Source organism: Opisthocomus hoazin, chromosome 11 (assembly GCF_030867145.1).
Source record: "Opisthocomus hoazin isolate bOpiHoa1 chromosome 11, bOpiHoa1.hap1, whole genome shotgun sequence".
NCBI classification, from domain to species: Eukaryota; Metazoa; Chordata; class Aves; order Opisthocomiformes; family Opisthocomidae; genus Opisthocomus; species Opisthocomus hoazin.
In genome coordinates this window covers 14,507,547-14,527,938 of record NC_134424.1, presented here as the reverse complement: position 1 = coordinate 14,527,938, position 20,392 = coordinate 14,507,547, and the positions used below count along the sequence as shown (strand labels likewise).

The 20,392-nt window shown below is 37.1% G+C and overlaps 1 protein-coding gene across 3 annotated transcripts; it reads right to left on the bottom strand.

Annotated features, from left to right (window-relative positions):
- Positions 1-3,312: 3,312 nt before the first annotated feature.
- Positions 3,313-20,362, bottom strand: HESX1 (HESX homeobox 1). 3 transcript variants are annotated; one of them, XR_012765216.1, is made up of 5 exons: positions 13,043-20,362; positions 12,759-12,964; positions 12,353-12,454; positions 11,224-11,397; positions 3,313-10,702 (listed from the first exon to the last, which is right to left on the bottom strand). XR_012765216.1 is itself a non-coding variant. In XM_075432310.1 (5 exons), exons 2-5 carry the CDS (start codon positions 13,233-13,235, stop codon positions 11,299-11,301), a joined length of 600 nt encoding a protein of 199 aa, XP_075288425.1. In that variant the 5' UTR covers positions 13,236-13,301; positions 20,163-20,361; the 3' UTR covers positions 11,138-11,298. The 3 variants fall into 3 exon arrangements, 2 of the variants coding, with proteins under 2 accessions (XP_075288425.1, XP_075288424.1); XM_075432310.1 differs by lacking the exon at positions 3,313-10,702 and having other exon boundaries at positions 11,138-11,397; positions 13,043-13,301; positions 20,163-20,361; XM_075432309.1 differs by lacking the exon at positions 3,313-10,702 and having other exon boundaries at positions 11,138-11,397; positions 13,043-20,361.
- Positions 20,363-20,392: the final 30 nt, after the last annotated feature.

Genomic DNA, 20,392 nt, shown 5'->3' with positions numbered 1-20,392 from the left:
ATGTCCAACTCACTAACGTGAATGAACTGACTGAATACAGAATTATTTAATTGCTTTGTATGCATTTGTACGAAATGTTTTGTGGAAAAGTGTAGGGGAGAGGTAGGAATCAAATGACAGCAGTTAGCATTTTTAGCTAGATTCTCCAAAATGCTGCCAGCTAATGCAAGGGAAAAAGTGACTGTGGGGACTCTGCTTTTCTGTAGGCTCTTTTGTCCTTTTCACAACAGTCTCTTGTTTCGAAATAGTATAGAACGCATAACATCCAAAAGTCATGGGTATCAATATCATGCATTCTACAGCTGGTTTTGGTTGCCACTCTACCTTCTCGCTTAGAGCTAAAGAACGTTTTTTTTCTTCCCCTTTCTGAGCAGCTGCTCCCACATGGAGCAGACAGTCAGAACTGAGCATTTTCTATAAAAACATGAAAGCTTGTGCAATAAAAAGTTCTGGTAATATGGTTAAAAATTCCTTACTGATTTTTTCTATCGCTCAGCAAAAATTCCTTCTTAGACTCAGAAGTTGTATGTTCCATCCATACTTCATATTTCTAGCACTGAAATCTCTCCCAAGAGAGACTGAATTTTACTGCAAAAGGAGTTATGAAAACAGCTCACTTTTGGGCCAGTAAGCATGCATTATGCCTGTAGAAGTATTCAGTTGAGTCAGAGAATCATGACTATTGCAATATCACACTTCTGCTAAACACCACCCGCTGTTACAAAATGAGGATGAGCTAGGGTGAACCAAGCAGACAGTATGCTAAAAGTTCAGCAGCATCTCAGAAACCTCTTACAGGTCTGGAATCAAAGCATCATCTCACACTCCATAAAAGCACAAATGAGATGCCAGAACTGCAATGTGAGGGTCTTCTGGAACTTCATCTGGCAGATACTGGAAAGTAGAAAACCATATCCTTTGAAAATTACCACTTACACTAAGGTGTCCCACTTACATGGGAATGGTTTACCTATGGAATGAACACCTAGCATGAAAAGGAAGAAGAAAGATCTTCCAATATCACAGCTTAAGAACAAAATTAGAAAGCCTGAAATGGATGTGGACACTCACCAAGGGCATGAGCATTCCCATCAGTGTCAAGGGTCCCAAAAATTCTACTCTGGTAGAATCCTCCATATTACAACATGCCATAGTCTTAAAAGATCTGGCTATGCTCAAGTGCAAGATGACCAACTGATGAGACAGTGACCCCAGGCCATACAAATGAACCGAAATTTGAATCAAATCTACCAATTGTTACAAATACTTACCTTGTTCAAGACAACATTTAAATCACTAGGCCTTGATAAATGGGCCAAAAACTCATGAAAAACACTGAGTTTCAAAAGAAAAAAATCTATATCACTAGTCCCATTTTATAGATTGGGAAACTTAAGCAGAGTCATACAGGTGCCTGCTTTTATGTCTTGCACACATGCTCAGGGCTAAACCAATAATTAGATTTGGAGTCAGGAAAGACTCTGCCCCTGAGTACGACAGGAAAAGACCCCTGGGTGTAATGGATTTTGTTTTTAATTTGCTGCTTTCTATAAACACACACTATACTTCCTAAGGTCACCCAGACACTACCAGTGGGTGCTTAAATAGTGTGGGCCGTGGAACCCAGATCCAGCCTCCAGAGCAATTCCATCCAACTGGCTGCTTCTGTCTGGTGAGTGGCAGAGCACAGCATGCTGTCCTGGCAGCCAGCTGCCTCCTGCTGTGTCCAAACATTTATTGGAACTTCTAGAGTAGCTGCTGTTGTGTCCAGATGGGACTTGAAAGTGGAATTAGATGCATGAATTCTGCTTTGACACTGGCAGCCACCACTTTTATACCCAGATGCTTTGCAACAAGTCCTGAAATGGAGCATCCAGTCCTTAATGCTGAATAAGCTAGACCTTACAGAATCCCTTGTAGCATATTGGCAGTAACACTCCTCTCCTGCTCACTTCCTATGTCACAGTGACACATTTGAGCTTTTTTCTCTAAAATCTCCAGTCTATATTCAGGTATTTGGGGATGTTTTGAGGCTTGTAGAGTTCAGAGAGCAGGGAGTGAATGGTCTTGTGACCTTTCTGGATGACTTAACCTCTTCTACAGGAAATTGCACTTAATGACCAAGGAAGTTTCAGTCCTATATTCCTAAAGGCTCAAGTTAGCATCAGATGTAAGTTATCATCAAAAGGAACTGACTGAAATACACCAAACAGTCACTATATGAAAATTACCTCTGTTCACCACCAAAATAACAATTTATCAGTGATCAATGGATGCAAATCTTCATATAATATTGTATACAGGCTGACTTGTTCTGCTGGCAGAGAACATTTGCAGTCAAATGTCAACTCTATTTCTGTTTAGTTTTGCGTCTGTTTATTCACCTGAATATAATCAAGGAACAGACAGCTCAGTTCTCTGAGATGATTCAACTTACTGATGTGCCACCAAATACACTCCTCCCTGCTCCAAAAGCATGCTGAATTGACTCACTCTGGGGCCACATGTCCTTTCTGAGGAGGGGGAGCAGGGCAGGACTGCATCTTTCAGCAGCAGTCTTCTGTTACACTGGATTAGGTGTAATATGAAACTGCACTTCTAGAGAAAAGTAGATTTGTGATGCAAAGAAAATTTAAAATTGCATGGAAGAGTCACTTTGTGATAAAAATTCTGTTGAACTAGAAATACTCTAAACCAACAACCATATCCCCAAAGTTCTGTATGTTTTATTCTTTAGCAATAATTCAATATTTTTAATGTTCAATTTTAAAATAATATTTTTCTGCAATATAGGCATTTAATCTCAATCAACTATTAAAAATGCAAATCAAGATGCCCACAATGCAGTTTGAATAAATGCTAGAAATATTAATAAAGTAAGTTTTTTTACAAAAGGTTCTCAGTTTTACTTCTAATCTCAGCCCTTTCTTATTACAGCACAATACTTTCCATCCAGACAGCCTGTCATTTTCCTTCTGCAGTGAAACACGGGGGAGGGGTGGGAGGAACAACCCTAACCTGATTTAACAGTCTATTCTGAAATTCAACAGCATCCTGTGGCAATGTCTGCAAAATTAATCCTAGCACACTAAGGGACCCCTCACTGAGCGTAACCTGCCTTAAACCCTTTCCCATTTAACCGAAGGAGATCTATTTGCTCAAGCACTTCAGGATGACATCATTTGTTATTTGAGGCCAAAAGCTAAGGGTAATTAAGGCTAAAGAAAATGTTTTGAAGATTTTTGTAATTAAAATGCATAGAGACACTAGTAACAGACACTGTTACAGAACAATAGGAGCATGGCCAGAAGAATTAAAAAAATCTTACTATTGTGTAACCATTATAGAAGAAGATGGGAATGCACTTTGTCACTAGCACCTCATCCTACTCCCACTAAGGGAAACACACAAACAAAAGAAAATACGAAAGCTGGAAGCATATGGAAATTGCAGTCTTTGTTTATATAATAGATATATAACAATATTTCAGAGAAGACTTTTGAAACATTTTATAGCAGATTTACAAAGGAATCCACAGCAATTCTACAAGATTTGGCTAAAAAAAAAGAGGAAGGGTCCTGTTAGGAATGACAATTGTTGCTGACAGCCCTGCCTCTCAAACAAACTCAAGGTTCTTTTTAGCTACAGTCTAGCACATTCTTTTAAAATAAAAGTTTGAAGTAGTCAAATATGAGGGTTGAATTAGCCGCTTATTTCTGGAAAGAGTAAGATAAATATGTAGATAATAACAGATTGATCAAAGACAATTAACAAAATTTGTTAATACTTCTGTAGAAAGTTAATGCATGTTAACTTAATAAGTTACAATAGATAATTATTGTTTCCAATTAGATAATAGTAACAATAACTGAAAACCCCACTCCTACTACATTGTTATTTGTGATAAAACTTCTTGCCCAGGACCATTTCTTTACTGAGGAGAGAAGGGAAAGACTAGATCAGTTTTCTCGTTTAAACAAGAATGTCTACAAGAAAAGGAGGTTTTCAACATAACTTACGTTTCACAAAAATATCTAGCCATAGCCAATTGCATTCTAAGGGTAATGCTGAAGCCTCATGAGAATGTTTCCCTAGGACTTCCTTTGTCTGTCAAAATGAATTAGAGCAACTTGCAATTATATTGTCAGATAGCCACATCCTGTCGCATAGAATAAGATGCTGTTCCAACTCTGAAGTGAGAGAATTGCATTTCACTGTATGCCTCATATCCAAATATCTACCTGTTAACTTACAAATACTTGAATCAAGAAAGAAATTAAAGTGGATACTATAACATTTTTTTAGATTTTACCCTGACTGAACATTTTGAAATGCAAGACAAACTATTAACAAATGCGTATCATTTAAACAGCACAAAGTCACTTCTTATCCTTTTAATGCGATGAAACAACAACAAATGAAAAGTCTGGTGGTAATAAGTGTTTCTGCATGGCAAGCCTTTGCATTGTCAACATTGCACAGAAGACATATGTTAGTAGATATTGTACCAGAAGTCATTCTAAGTTTTACACTCTAAGGAATGGGGTTTTTTTAGAGTTACTGGCCACTTTGTTAAATGCTTTCTGGAATGTAAAAAGATTCTGCCACTATAAACTGACTATGTTGGGCAGTCTTATAAACGTGTACTCATGAAAGCAGCCTTAATTAATTTAGAAGCAAGATTTTAAAAGGTTGGCTACCCAAAAGTGAATTCTTAAGGTAACAGCTAATCATAATAATAATAATATAATCATAATAATAAATGTTCAGACTATCAAAAATATTAAGCACCCACCAATTTTCACTAGGTTCAGTTCAATATTGCCTGTTCAGAACTTTTAAAAATCAGGCCCTGCATCAAGCATTTGTATACACATACAACATAAATTTGGTCACTCATTTTGTACAATTAAAATAGGTAGTCACATGATGGCATGCACCCACAGCCTAACTCATGACTGCAGATTTTACTCAAAATTAATCTAACAGGTAGGACTGTAATTATAACATCTGGCCACAAGAGGGCAAAAGCAGCCCAGTAGCTGCATATGCCGTTCAAATACATGCTGTTACCACTGTTCAGGGATTTATGAATTTAAGGTCTGATTTAATATGAAAAAGCAAAGTGTTTAAGATGCAGCTAATATATAGCCAACAATCTTTAATACAGAATATTTGATCTGCTGTCATCTTAATTTCCTTACTATGGCACCATCCACAGAAACTGAATCCAAAGACATTTTGGAGTATAAGTATGATTGATGCAATACAATTCTAAATATTAAGTGTGTGAAATCTATCATTAAAAGATATATATTCGTTTTCATTTAATATATAAAGTATAATTTGATTATACATAGACAAAAGACTGCCCCAGAATCTAGAAATTGTGGACAAGCACTTATCACCTTAGAAGTAGTAAAATGACATGGACTGGTAAAACAAAAATTAGGTGTTAAAAGTGCAAGAAAGGACTGGAGAAAAACAAGGTACAATAATTAAGTTGCTGCAAGGTTACAGATTATTTTTTTTTAAAGATGTCACAATGAGATAGTGAGTTTGAAACACACGCTTACATACGCAATTTAAAAACGGCAAATTCCTAAAATTTTACGATTAATGACAAGACTAATAATATAGATAACTTCTAATGAAGGGGACTATTTTATACCACCAGTTTACTTTTGTCTTTTTTGCTCCAAATTGCACAAGATTAAGGAAAGGAATGACAGACTATACTCATTGGGTTCTCCAGCCATCACAGTAGCAGAGGAAAACCTGGTTTAGAAGTTAGGAAAAACATTGCACTGTAAATCCAAAAACAAGGAATATGTATTTTCTCCCAATCAAGGTATGGCGTCATATTTATAGGCCACACATACAGACCTTTATAACTTCTCAAGCCATATGACCATGCTTGAAAATTGGAATCGAAACCATTACTTGCGCCCTGTTTGAATCGACAGAGACTCTGTTTGCTAAAGGCTCTAGACTTTACACCAACTGATTTGTAACATGGATCAAAACACTCTTGAAAAATCTACCATTTCACTGCTTTTTTCGTTCTTCTTTGCATTTATTTTATTTTTTATTAAGGCACACGCAATGCACCACTTGCTCTCTCTAATACCAGCACTATACCACATTCATAAGATCAAATATAAAACATACATGGTGGTATGAAAGTCCTTGGCAATTGTACCACAACTACATCAAACCCCATATATCCCTATGCATCTTTTATCGTGTTCTTACCTCATCACTAAAAAAACTACATCCTGCAAAAACAGGTATTAGAAGAAATTCAGTTTATTGCTTCTTCTTCTAAACTCAGCAAATATATGATTAGTTTTCTATTTTGATAGTCAATCTGAAAAAGCAGAACTGCAATGCTAACACTGTGCCATGCTAACACAGCACTTTATACTTTCTGAGATTCTCCTGATTTGGTCTAAGAAAATACTGCTGGCCCATGCCAATACCAGCTTCGGGTGCCCGAAATATAAAGACTGGTCTTTCACATTTTCTGTCTAACCTTTTCCCTCTCATGTCATGCAAGTCAAGGGACTATTCCACCACAAAAGCATCCAGAACTGATGGCTCTTCAACAGCCCTAGATTCCTCTCCCTCACTAACAATCCTGTTCGCACATTATGACCGCCTGAACTTCCTTTGTAATGCAACCAGATGGGATCCTTCCCCCCCAAGGTGCTGAACAGCCCCAGCTCCCCCTCACATAACGATAATTACTACTTTGTCTTTTTACTGCTCCATTATCAAATAGGCATGAGATATTCTAAATAGCTCTAATAAAAGTAACATAATATGATTTTGAGTCAAGATGAATCTAAGACACAAATAACAGGACATGAAATAATAATTTAGGTCAAACACCACTGTTCAAAAGTTTTTTTGAAAATAAAATACCTTATATTTCCCACCCAATTACATAATAAGTCCTTTAAAACAAAGCAACAAAGACCATCAACCCAACAACTGATACGGAAACTGAGCCAATCCAAGGAATCAAAAAAAAAAGGTTATTTTACAACCAGTTTCTAAAAAGCTTTGATTTTATCATTACCAGTTAACCATGAGAGTTAATCTCAACTATTTAGAATTAGCTTAATTTCATGTTACGTAAACTGAAGGTGTTTGCAAATGATTTTATGCTACTGTTGTGCAAGTCTTTTGTTAAATCAAATCATGTAAATGCTGGGTAATTTTTAAAGCCACATTTCCTTTTAATAATGTTATGAACACAGCATTAATCTTCTTGCATACCAGTATAAAAAGGCCTGGGTTTCATTGCTCTAGAAGTATTTGCAATATAAAACTTTGAACAACGAGAAAAATGTAGATATACCCTCACACAACAGGAAAATTATACCATAACATTTGCTGGTGTGCCAGCTTGCTATTTGTAAGCACAGACTTGATAAACTAAATAAACTGCAAATTCAAAGTTTTAAATGACAATTTAACAAGTGGTATTCTAAATCTGGGCTTTCAATGCTAACATTGGTAATTTCAAGACTAAGTTTCAAACTATGTTCTTATGTATGCTGCAAGTAATAGTTTTACAATGGAACTCTGGAAATGCTAGCTCTTTGGTATAAGTTAAATTGAATCTGCTTTTAGACCATGAGCATAGTTCATCTTTTTCAGACAGCACTGGGTGTTGCTGAAGTTTGTAGTTAGAAAAAAATTTTTAAATAGACACTAATTAAGAGAAGAACAGCAATTTAAAACAAATCATTATGCAGCCCAGCATCCCAGTTAGGGTCACAGGCACTGGACTTGCTTCAGGAAAGCACTACTAGAAAGTTTAAGTGGCATAACAGTCAATGACTGAAGCCCATTACCAACCCGACCCTAGCCTAAATTGTAGCTGTTGATGGATGCCGACATAACAGTTTGCCAATATTAAGAGCAAGAAGCCTTGCAACCAGAAAGGTTTTTTTGGCTAGAACAGTTTTTCATCATCCTAGTAAATGATCAGGGTCAAATGATCACTGGAGCCGATGTAAGGCAAAATGAATAGAAGGAGGTCATGGCTTCACAAAGCAAAGTATGCAAAACTGGAACAGCAGATTTCAGCATGCATGGTGGCCTCTTCTGACAGCCTCATCCACTATCGTTCTTTGGACTGGCTGTGCCTAGACAGGTAACAGTGTATTACGTCTGTTACCAAGGTAGCCCAGAAAGCTGCGTATTATCAGGAACTACAAGATTAGAAAATCCTGTGAAGTCCAGACTAGTATTTTTTAAGATGAGTAAGTGATGGCCACAATTTAAACCCATGCTGGTCAAAGTAGGTATAAATTGTAAAGTTAGAGGTTCTCCTTTAACTTGTTGATGCATTTACTTTGGGAAGAACAAGCTAAACCAAGCAAATAATGGAATTAAGCTATTAAACTTTTTGTCCTTCAGCACTATGTGTGACACTGAGTACCTTGCACCAATCATCCTTCTGGTAACATTTGCTAATTGAGAGCTGGATACCAGGGCTGGGGCTATTATTATTCTGCTATTATTCTACTCCTTCTCTTAAATTGCTTTGTCAGACTTCCGTCACTTGAGACAAGTTCCATTATAAGAGACATTAGGTGTATTTAGGTATTTGCCAGATAATAGAGTAAGGTTCTTAGGCATCAATCTGTACAGATTAGTCTAATCTGTTACTGCTGGAAACCTTGTTTCCAGCACTAAAGTAGACAATAGTTTCAAATTACCTGCAATAAGGTTAAGCTATGGGCAATATATGTTTTGAGGTGACAAGGAAAACAAAACAGAACTCACACATTCCCAATATTGTCTTTACCTTTACCAGATCAGGTTGGTATCTGAATTGAGAGTCCATTTTCTCTAAAAACTATTCCTAATGTATATGGCTCCATTTAAATTGCTTTATTGGTGAATTTTCTCTTCAGTATTTTTGAATGCAGTATACAACAGAAGTTCAGTTAGTAATGTTATTTGCTAAATCCAACAAAGCATGAATAATTAACATTTCAATATTGGATAAAAGTTTGTTATTTTCACACTAAAACAGGATTTCCAGGAGCAAAGTCAAATAAATCACGATTTTAGAGATTCTACAAAAATGAAGGCAATGAGCCCATGAAGTTAGAGACGCAGAATGGCAAATACCCGTAGCCTAATATGAGACTACATAAAATCAAGTTTGTTCTATCATCCCTTTTAACTTTCATTCTATAGGACAGCAGATATCACTGATACAAGCATCGAGATATGAAGAGCAGTACTTGGTTTGTTCATGATCTAACAGGTACAACATTATCTTGTAAAATCCTAAACTAACTGCATTTTGCAATACCTTGCAAACATTCAGCAAAGCTACATTAAACCATCTACTGTAACAACTGAAGTATATAGAGATGTCCTAAGAAAGAACACAAACTGAAGGAAAAGCAGAGCATGTTAGAAGAGATACAGGAATCAAAAACTGTCTGGAAGCAGTAGAGACAGGTCTTCAAAATACTGAACACCTACCTCTTCTAGAGACTATACTACCTTGAAAGTAACACACCAGGAAAAAAAAAACTGTTGTCATTTTATTATTTTTAAACAAGAATGTTCAAGTGAGGAACAATCTAACTGTACTTGCACTACTAAAGCACTACAAGCACTACTATGGACTTTTCCCCCCCCCTTTTTTGCTATTTACATTTAGCCTGTATTAACAATGATACACTGAATTCTGTGCCCTCCGTGTCCTAGCTGACTTCATAGCAGCTGAGTGTCAGGCTGTGAAAGAACCTGGTGGCTAAGGTGTGTAAATTGAAGACTTCGGCTCAAATTCTTCCTCCGGTGAATATCAAAGCACTTTGTATAAAGCAAAACTGTTTCCACAAGAAATTGGAAAAACATCATCATAATACATAATAGCTCAGTGACTAGGCATTCCTTCAATGTCAGATAGTTAGTCTGAGAACTATACTCTGAATTAGACAAAAACAATTTGAATGTCATAAGCACTCACATAATTTCTTCTCCCTAGTTTTCAGAATTTTCCCCTATGTTCTTTTTTTTTAAATCAGATAAAATGACTCAGTTCAGGTTTTTGACTACTGTAAACACAGTTGTGCTTCAAAAGAAAACATTTTTCAAGTCAGCCACTTGGGAAAACCCAATTAACAAAGTTTTATGTCTAAATTCCTCGACATTTACTGGTTCTTTCAGATTTACAGATTCAAATACCGTTTAAAATCAGTGCTCCTGCCAGACCATCAGTCTAACACAAAACAATTTTTTGTATACACAGCTGGGCCCATGTATAATCTACCTCTAGTAAGAAACACAGGCTGAAGTCTCATTGAAGGACACCAGCACTTCAAGCAAGTGCTTGAAGCTCTGCTGAACAAAGAACAGTGTAAACCCATACTTACATGGCCATGAAGAGTTGGGTATTTTGTATAAGGCTTTCCTATGCATGTTGACTTCTAGCTGAATATCAATATGAGGATAACTAACTCTCATGTACTGTTTGATAAAAGTGATTTTAACACCTAAAAATTAATGGCAATGATCTGGATATCTGGTCTGGTCCCAATTGATCTGATCTTGTGAAATGCTGCATTCTGTCATTAAAAGTTAATGAGGGCAACTTACATAACTGGAACACTGATGCTGACAAGAGAGGAGATATCCAAGGTGAAGCATGAAATGGGCAAATATCCTAAATTAAAATATGATATTAAAAAAAATTATAATTTTCAGCTTCTTTTCACCAAACAATTGCTCAAGTTGAACAGTCAGTTGAATAGTAGCCCTTCCATTTGAGATACATATTTTCTAAAAATTATGTTCTTTATGAAAACCATCATACTCTTTATAAATAAGCTATTTAAACTCCAATGTAACACACAATCTGTTTCAGGTAGCAGAGTCTATTTTGCATATTTCAGACTTTAAACAGACTTTTTTTAAAAAACTGAAGCTTTGTTAAGTCATCTTGAGTTAAGCCGCAGTAATTCGTACTAGCTGAAAATCTTGTGCAACCTAGGGTTTGGATTTTTTTTAACTGCAAAAATATCTACACTTTTCTGAAAACACTTATTAAAATATATAGGAAAAATTAGCTTTTTCCACAAAAAAGTAGATTATAATATACTTCAAGTATTTACAGTTTATTTGAATGAAAGTTATTATAATATTTCAAATCTATGGATAGAATCATAATTAATATATGATCATTACTTAACACAAGTTATGAAAACTCCAGTAATTCTTCATGTTTTGTTGTAGTATCGTAACAGCGAACCATCCTTCTCTCTACTCCAGCAGGCTGGAAGTGAAACTATTTTTCACCATTAGAAACTGAGATTCTCGGTGGGATCTTTTCAGCTTTGCACGACGGTTCTGGAACCAGATCTAAAATTGAAAGAAAAGGCATGCTTTTCAGAAATACAGCACTGTAAGCAGAATAAGCTTTGAAACTTAAAAATATTTACACAACTTTACAGTATTTTGTGCAATGACAGTAGTTTGGAAGTTCAGTACAAATTTAAAATCTTCAAATCATGGCATATAGCTACCTGTAATAATTTTAACACCACAGATGAAGAAAACACCCCCACCTTAAGCGAAGAGTGGGGACCAGCTTCATTGGAATTAATACAAAAACTAAAATTAGCTTTAGTGACACTGAATCAGATCCTGGAAGATCCTGAGCATCTGGAATTCACACACAAGTCTTAAGATGTATTTCTTCAGCTGCTTAATTCATCTCAGCATCAAACTTCCCATCAACCCCAATATAAGACTTGCTTAATAAGCATCAAGGCAAGGCCAAAATTCTAATGTTTATGGTATGCTTCTTATCACACTGGACTATCTGGAAATCAATAATTAAAATCCCTGAGTAGATTTTGCTTTTGGCCAGGTGAAGACATAGGTTCAAACATTGGTTTAACACGTGTACACTCTACTGACAGTCTCACAAAATACTTAGATATCCATACAAATTATTCAAATGTTTGTTTCAAATTTGATTTTCAAATACGGCGACAAGCACACTATACACATGATTTTGAAATGAAGAAAATTATAAAGTTCTGTACATGATAACTAGAGACTAACAGAGCAGATATCATGGAAATATTATAGTGATGAATAGCTCATCAAGGCTATGGAAGAAGGTTTAAGATTTCAGAAAGAATTCAATGGCTTCCATTTCACATATCAGTGAAGGTATACCACATGTGTAAGTGTACACTGTTTTAAATTGAGATTATTAAAATTATTGATCCTGCTGTCAAACTACTCATTTATATAACCAGAGAGTACATATAGATTGAATTACAGAGTTCAAATAAATTTTAATTACCTGGATCCTGTCTTCATCTAAATCTAATTTGCGAGCTAGCTCTTCTCTAATATCAATGCCAGGGTAGGAGTTAATTTTAAAAACATTTTCCAAGACTTCAATCTGAGGAGATTAAAACACATTTGTTGAATAGTTAGCACTACCTTCATGGGAGTAATAAAGGAAAAACTTACAGAAACCAGCTTAGTTTGTTGAACAGAAGACTTGTGAGCAGTGTTTGCCCAATTCTGATTCCAAGCATAAACACAGGTCTGCTGAAATTAGCAACATTACTGTTAATTTACACTACTTCCCGATGACTCTGCGGAGGTACATCATACTGAATTTGTCAGATGTTACAGGCTTCTACCAACATTTTACTAAACTACATAGTTGTTCATTTATTAAATACTATGAAAATCCCTACCTGGTTTCTAGTGAATGCAGTTCTTGGTCTTCTACCCCTGTACCAGCTCAATTCTCGTTTGAAAGACAGCCTTTCAGTGACTGAAAAATACTTATCACATTTCAAAACTTCTTCCTCTTGCACTGCATTACTGTTAGGATGAAATAATGGATTTTCATAGGAAATAACAGGGATTTGCAGATGAGGATTACTGTCATCACCTAAAACTAGAAAAAGCAAGCAAATAAGAGCTTCAATTTACTGGTTTTCAGTAGAAGCATGAAAATAACAGACTGCTGACTTACCTAAGTTGGTGCGTGCATCCATCCATGGTCTGTGAGGTTTCACAGCTGGAATGCCATCTTTTTTCTGCTCCAATCCCAAAATACTTTCAATTGAAAATGAGCACTGTGTGGTTTTATTTTCTACAAAACCAGTCACTTTCCGCAGATTCTGAGATGCTGATGTATTAGCGGCACATAGCGATGTACTTGCCATGCTTTCACCTCCAGCCAGCACAGCATGTAAACTGTACTTGCATTTCTCCAAAAGTCCTCCTTATAGCTATGTTGACAAGGGGGTTGGATTTGCAACGTCATTAATTAAAATCTTTTATTAGAAAGTTTTAGCATGTCAATGAAAACTCTCCCACCAAGAGGCACGAGGAGTTAATTGTTTATTTGTTTGCAAGTAATTAGCAACTAATGGTGACACTAGGGGGGCCACCAAGAGGGACAAAAAGTGTTATCTCTCCTAACCAGAACATCGACTTAACTTTCTCAAAAGAAGCTGTGAACAAATATAGTATTTCTCTTTTATTTGAAATCATTAATGTATAAAATCATTTTTTTAAAAAACTTTATACTCTGATGGACTCCACTTACCTAAACACAGCAGCATGATAGGAAACCAGTCAAGTAATAAGTAATCTCATTTAAGTGAATTTCCTTCCAAGGAAATTTAAAAAATAATCTCTTAATGCTATTAGGGTAATCCCGGTGAAAATGCCTCTGTTTTTTCATATGCATATGTAATGGTGAACGTGGTCAATAAAACAACAATAGCTTTTGGCATAAGGGACTGTGCAGTGGGTTGGCAATGCTGTCGAAGCTCAGTGTAATTGCCTTCCAAGTGCCTGGATTAGTTAACAGGAACAGTTGCACCAACTATTTTAAATAATTCATGCATTCATTTTTCTTATTTTAATAACTTCATTTCAGCTTTTTTGAAACATACCATACATGAAATTTCCTGATCGTTCTTTACAACATAAAACCAAAACTTACAGTAATAGAAGCAGTACACAAATTTACTGGTTTGAAAACATCTTTTTACTGCTAGATATTTCTCCCTTCTTGTAGGTTTATAATCAATAGAAATTTCTTTAAATCCTACAGAGTGAACACTTAAAATGACCAAAACCCATGATTAACAGGGAGAAAGGAAATAAAGGTTTTGTAATGAAGTTCAAGACTTGAAAAAGGAATTCTGATTTCATTCATTATAACGCACCTACTATAACATTTATATATTCAAGCTCATCTGTCAGTCACACAGCAGCTTACACATCACATGTTCAAAACCAGCTTTTGGTTCAGAATAACCTCTCTATGGAGATTCATCCTTTTCTTATTTTGGATAAACCTTTCTTTCAGAATATGCAAAAATTAAAATAATATTCAATTTCAGTATGCAAAAGTTACCCCTCTCAAACAAAACTTATAATTTGGAGCACAAGATGTAGGAGCATATGAGCACACAGGACTGTGTGCTTTAAAGGAAAAGCCTGTCCCTCTATTTTTTCTTGTTTTATATTTTCTCAGAGTAGTTTATTCAGTGCAATTCACAAGGCTAACAACTAGTGTTAAGGAAATAAACAGTATGCCCACTTTGATTTTAGGTACATTTGTAAACAACCCAAGACTAAACGTTTGGAATAGACAGAAGCAAGAAAATTGCTAAGGAAATGGCATTGTCTAGAACTGACAACACTGTGCTGAGGGTGATTCTACAGAGAAAAATGCAATCCATATGTGGCTTTATATCAGAAAAACGTTCAGCTGAAGAATGTTGACTTACTGGACTGATTTGTGTTGTGCATTGAGACTGCTGTCAAACCAAACTATCAGAAAGCGAAACAATTTCAGCAGTGATCTTACCAAGGACACGTTATCAGCACTTATCAATGGATCTTGAAGTGGCATCAATGTAACTGCAGTGACCACCTGCAAGCTCAGCTTCAACCATCACTTAACAGCCTCAGCAATCACGAAGCATAGAGATAAAGAAAAGCCATAAGGCCCTATGTACAAAACCACTGCTTACTGAATATTTGGTGTGCTAGAGGTCAGTGGAAAGCAGTGCTGAGCAAGGGCTGTGCAGTCCTTTATGTTTCATTACAGCTGTTCCCAACAAGTCAACCTACGACCTTAACAAAGCAACAGGACTCCTTTTCTTGACTGCAGACAGTTATTCAGAGTATTCAGACTCCACACCAAGTCCAGAGGTTACTAAAGAGATAAAGCAAAGCCTCTTAGATAGCAGTGACTGGTAGATCAGTTTTCTACCTCTACAGTCTCTGCATGGAACCTTTATTTGACCTTCCCACAAAACACATTAAGTCAAAACCAAAACAATACATCTCTTTCTGTACTGAGCTTGGAGCTGCTTACCAATTTCTCTATCCCAAAGAGGTGAAAAACATGATCACTGATAGAGAGACAGCCTCTTGAATCCAGAAACTAATGCGGACTTCAATAATATAAAAAACAACTCTTAATGATTGTAATATAGGCAGCTAGTTTCTGAATACAGCCCACCTTTTTTTTTTTAAAAGAACTTAAAAATACCAGCACAAGCACTGATACAAACCACATTTCAGAAAATATTTCTTTCTCTTGGATCAATCTGAATGAAATTAACCTGAGGCACACAGCTGAGGCTCCAGTTACCACACACTTCAAGCCCCAAAGTAGTAAATACCTTTATAGGTGTTCTCTTCAGGAAACTATCAAGAACTATCTATAAAGACAGGCATATGTGGTGTTAAGAGAGACGCTTATTGGAGGCATATATCTTTCCAAAGCTAATCATTAAGTTGACCAAGTAATCGTAACTTCTTTTTAGTCTCCCTGAGATTGTGGAAGACGGAAGAAAACCTTTTCAGGTTAGTTTGCTTATAACTCCCAGTTGGCAATGCTCATTCTTTCAGGGTTTTGTAAATGACTTTTCTGGGAAAAAAGATCTTGGTATCTCTCAAAAAGAATTTTCTTAAATAGGCCCAAACCAGCTAACGCATTCGCTAGGCACAGGTCAGAAGCTCACCACTTGCCACCATCTGGTGTTGAGGCTTGCCCAGCTGTTTAGTTTGTTCAGCAATGTTATCCAAGTAAGAAACTGTGTTATTATTAAAATAATCATATTACTTTCATTTACTCAATGTTGAATTGAGTCAGACCTGTAGAATGCAACGTGGTCACTGAAATATAACAACACTCTTGCTTTTAAACAGAGTTCATGGTGGCAGCTGCATATAGGACCAGGACGTAACGACTCAGAAGGTCGCAAGAGATGCTCACACTGTGCTCCCTAATTTCTGAGAAATTCAGTGAAATTGAAACACCATATATCTAAGAGACCTTTATAATGTTAATGCAGCTCTACATAACTGTTTATAAAAATTTCACATGAAAAGAGAACTTATTCTAAAGATAAGAGGTCTGCATTATACCAAAATCCCATTATATCCCTGGATGTGCTGAAGGTCAGGCTGGATGGGCTTTGAGCAACCTCATCCAGTGAAAGCTGTCCCAAAGGCAGGTTGGAACCAGGTGATCTTTAAAGGGCCCTTTGACCCAAACCATTCCATGATTCTAAAACAACATATACACAGAGGTAAATCTACTGCAAAGTCTGGCTGGAGGTCTAGCATTCCAATGTTGCCAGATTTCTTTGAACAGAACCTTGCTTAGTTGTAAAAGAATGCTATTTGTTATAAACAGTCAACAAATCGTTCTGTAAGAAATAAGTCTGAAAATACATTTTCCACAGGGCAGAAAACTTAAAGGTTTAGATCTAAGAATATCTGATAGTAAGGAACCAGATTAAATTTCTAGGAATTCCCACTGAAAGTTTAAATAGACCCTGAGCCTTCACTCAAAAACTACTTTTCATTATTTTGGCCCATGACAAATGATCAATACTTCCCTTGCAGCCCATATGAAATTACCTATAAAGTTTTAGCTAAATACTGTTGTAGAGGCAATTAGAACAACACAATAAAGATTAAGTTGAAAATCCTAAGTAATCAGTAATAGGAGAAGTCACTGCTCCTTGGATATGCAAATCCAGTCCTCTTACCAGCATCACATGCTTGATGAGGCAGCAAACTAATCTCCCTTTCGGATTTTGCACCACTTTTTTGCCCAGGGACAGTAGAGTTCATCTCTTTGGTAGATGAAGCTCTTGTTCTTTAGAGCTACAAAGCCCCTGAGGACTCTGTTCATACCAGCTGAAGAGACCCCACCAAGAGTTCTTGGTGGCTTTGGTCTGAAACCCTAATGCTTACTGTTGCTACCTTTTGCCATTGTCACTCATTGCTACTCCACTACCAGGTCACCTTTCACAATAGCCCGTGCCGTATTTTCGTCTTTTTAAAAAGGTATAAGTGTCATATATAATCTTTCTTGATTACTTATCACGCTCAAAAAAAATTGCCTTTCATCTCACCTTTCCCACAGCTTCTTTACCCAGCTGCAACAGTACTTTACCACCTCAGACGTTCTGCTGCATGTAGTTCCATTTCAAGTAAGTTTGAATGTGAATAACAAAGATTATATTCAAAACCAACTTCAAAACTTAAAAGGTTGGGTTTTTTTTTTAGGCAAGAATACCTCAAAACTGTTAACACCAATTTTTGCAAAACATGACTAAAAGCAGTTAGCTATTTATTGGCTGAAGTAAAAGCTAACCCAGTGAGATTAAGTGAACAAAGACAAATTCAAGGTAAATCCAAGGGTGGCACTAGCAAAAGTATGAGAAACAGTGTATTAAACAGTAACATGCAAGTAAAGCCTACCGCATTCAGACAGCTACTTTCACCCTCCAACAGAGGCAAAATGTTCTCTCCATTAGGGGACACATCTGGACTCCTCTAAAGACCCACTGGCTGCTCTTCTCCTTGTTTACATAGTGCCAAGTGTTAGTTACCCACATTTTTAAGGCCTCTTAGTATTTTGCAGAAAGAACACCACCCTCTTCCAACCCAAAAACCAAAAGCCTAAATCACACACTAACAAAAAGCCTACAATGCTGAAAAAACCCACACTTATTAGATGATTCAGAGAGATTCTTCAATTCATTACTATCAAATCTCATCTGTTGCTGTCAAATTTGTATCTCAAAACTTTTGGATGCCTGGTAACATTTGTAAAAAACATACACAAAAAAGGTAAGAACAAGACTAGTAATATCTTACTGAATGTTTTACCATAAGGGATCTACTTAAAAAGCTGACTACTAATTCAAAGCAGCCCTGGTATACTACAAAATTATTAGAAAGGCTCCCCTCTTGCTACTGAAGTAAATGGAATCATTCACCTGAATCCCTAAGATCAACAGAAACAAGACACATTTTTATGCTACATGCCAGCTGAGATACCAAAGCACATTTCTATATATTAAAGATAAGTTTGTTAGTGTTTTGTTTTTACTTCTACAAAATATTTAATTCTCAAAGAGCTGTTCTCTATTCGTAGCGATTCCAGAAATGGTGGGTTTTTTTTTCCCCTCTGCCACTTACAGCTGTAAATATACAAAACTTACTAAACCCAATTCTATTTAAAGTTGCTACCTTCCTGAATTCTGCTACGGAAATGCACCTTATAGTACAAAACAGAGAGCATTTCTTACAGAAGATTGCAGGTTAACTGATCTCAAAACCAGAAAGCTATGCACATGTACATAGGTCATGAACATATGCTAGTGTCCTGTCACGTAATAGTTACAGATACAAGACCTTATCTTTAAAATACCTTGTAAATGAACTCTGTATTTATAATCACCCTCATATGACAGGGACAGAGAGCAGTGGTGTGACTTCTTTCAGTCAGGTGAGTCACCTGAGCTGGTAAATGAACTGACTGAATTGAGTCCTAACTTTAAAATTTCCTCACCACTCCCTACAAAAAAACCCAAAACAAACAAAAAATCCATCAACCTCACCTCAAAACACTTTAATTTTTTTGTAATTTAATACCAGCCTTTTCCTTTATCTGCTTTTAACAATAACACATGATCTGATACAACATAAAGAAAGGTCTCCATAGTAAGACTGCACAACAGTTAATCATTTGCTCTGCCAGATGACTTTGTGTACTTTCTAATCTGGTTTTATACTAAGGTCACCTGGCCACAAAAAGCCAAAACCAGCACAAGAACTGCCTTTTTTTCTTTTTTTAGCTGTAACAACGAACATATCCAAAAAGTTACTGATCATCCATAAGAACGCAGAAATGAAATAGCAAGTAATTTCAGAGTTGAGCCAGTTTGCAAATTCAAATACTCTGTACAATCTGGTTTTATTTTTGTTAGCTTTAAGAGTGCAAATTTTATGCTGCCTCTTGTTTAACACAGAGTATATTTCAATCTGTTTTTAAATAAATGGAAATTTAGATGGATATTCTTGATTAGCAATTTGTACATACTTCTCTCAGATCTCCCAAACAACCTACTCTTAAAATAAAGTACAGTAACTTTGGTCAAGCACTACTGGTCACAGAGGGCAATTCAAGAACATGCTCTTTTTTAAAGAGTGCACAACGATCAGTTCAACTCCAGTGAACCCTCACGGTAGTTTTAAACATCTAAAATTGGCCACTAACCTATAGCACCAAGCTTACCCAGTCTAAGCAAGTAGGGGGTCTATTAGGACTGATTACACCCTTGCTTCTGAAGGGGAAAAATTGTGGTCAGCAGTGGCTTTGGTTTTTTTTAAGACAAGTAGGAACCCCAGGTCCTCAGCTGAGGCTATCATTTGGTAACAAAAAACACTAGCTAGTGACACTCTCTTGATAAAGCACCCTGGTGGGTGGCAGAGACCGACATGACAGGGATAAAAGGAGACTTCTCAAAAGAGATGCTCCAAGTAACATCAAGAGTGCAAAACACGCTTCCATGATGACGGGGATATAGCATTAGTCCCACTGTGGCAATTCTCTGTCTGTTCAGAGACAGGACAGCAGGGCTAGGAGGCCACGCTGATCTGTAGCAGAGCATGTAACTACAAACGCAAAAACAAGGGGAAAAAAAAGAAGTTTGCTTGCTTCTTCCCAGCAACTTCGCCTGACAGCCATCATCTGTCTGCGGCACCGCTGGCCCGGCGCCTCAGCGGGGGAACGTCCCTTTCTGCCTCCGCTCCCTACTCACCTCCCCGAGCCGGGGGCGGCCCGACTGAGCGGGGGACGGGGCGCTCTCCCGGCAAGCGGGAGCCCGACCTGGCCGCCCAGAAGCCCCCCTTCTCCGCCCTCACTTCGCTGACACGGGAAGGCGGGCGCCGCAGCCTCGGCCGGACGCGCTCCTCTCCCTCCCCTCAGCGGCAGCGCGCGAGCCGCGGGGAGTGGCGCGACGCCCCCACGCCGACAGCCCCGCGCGCGCCC

Coding starts and splice junctions, on each gene's coding strand:
- HESX1 (XM_075432309.1), bottom strand. CDS start 13,235: ATGGCAAGTACATCGCTATGTGCCGCTAATACATCAGCATCTCAGAAT. Junction 12,965..13,042: donor GGATGCACGCACCAACTTAG/GTAAGTCAGCAG, acceptor TGCTTTTTCTAG/TTTTAGGTGATGACAGTAAT. Junction 12,455..12,758: donor CTGCATTCACTAGAAACCAG/GTAGGGATTTTC, acceptor TAATCTCCTCAG/ATTGAAGTCTTGGAAAATGT.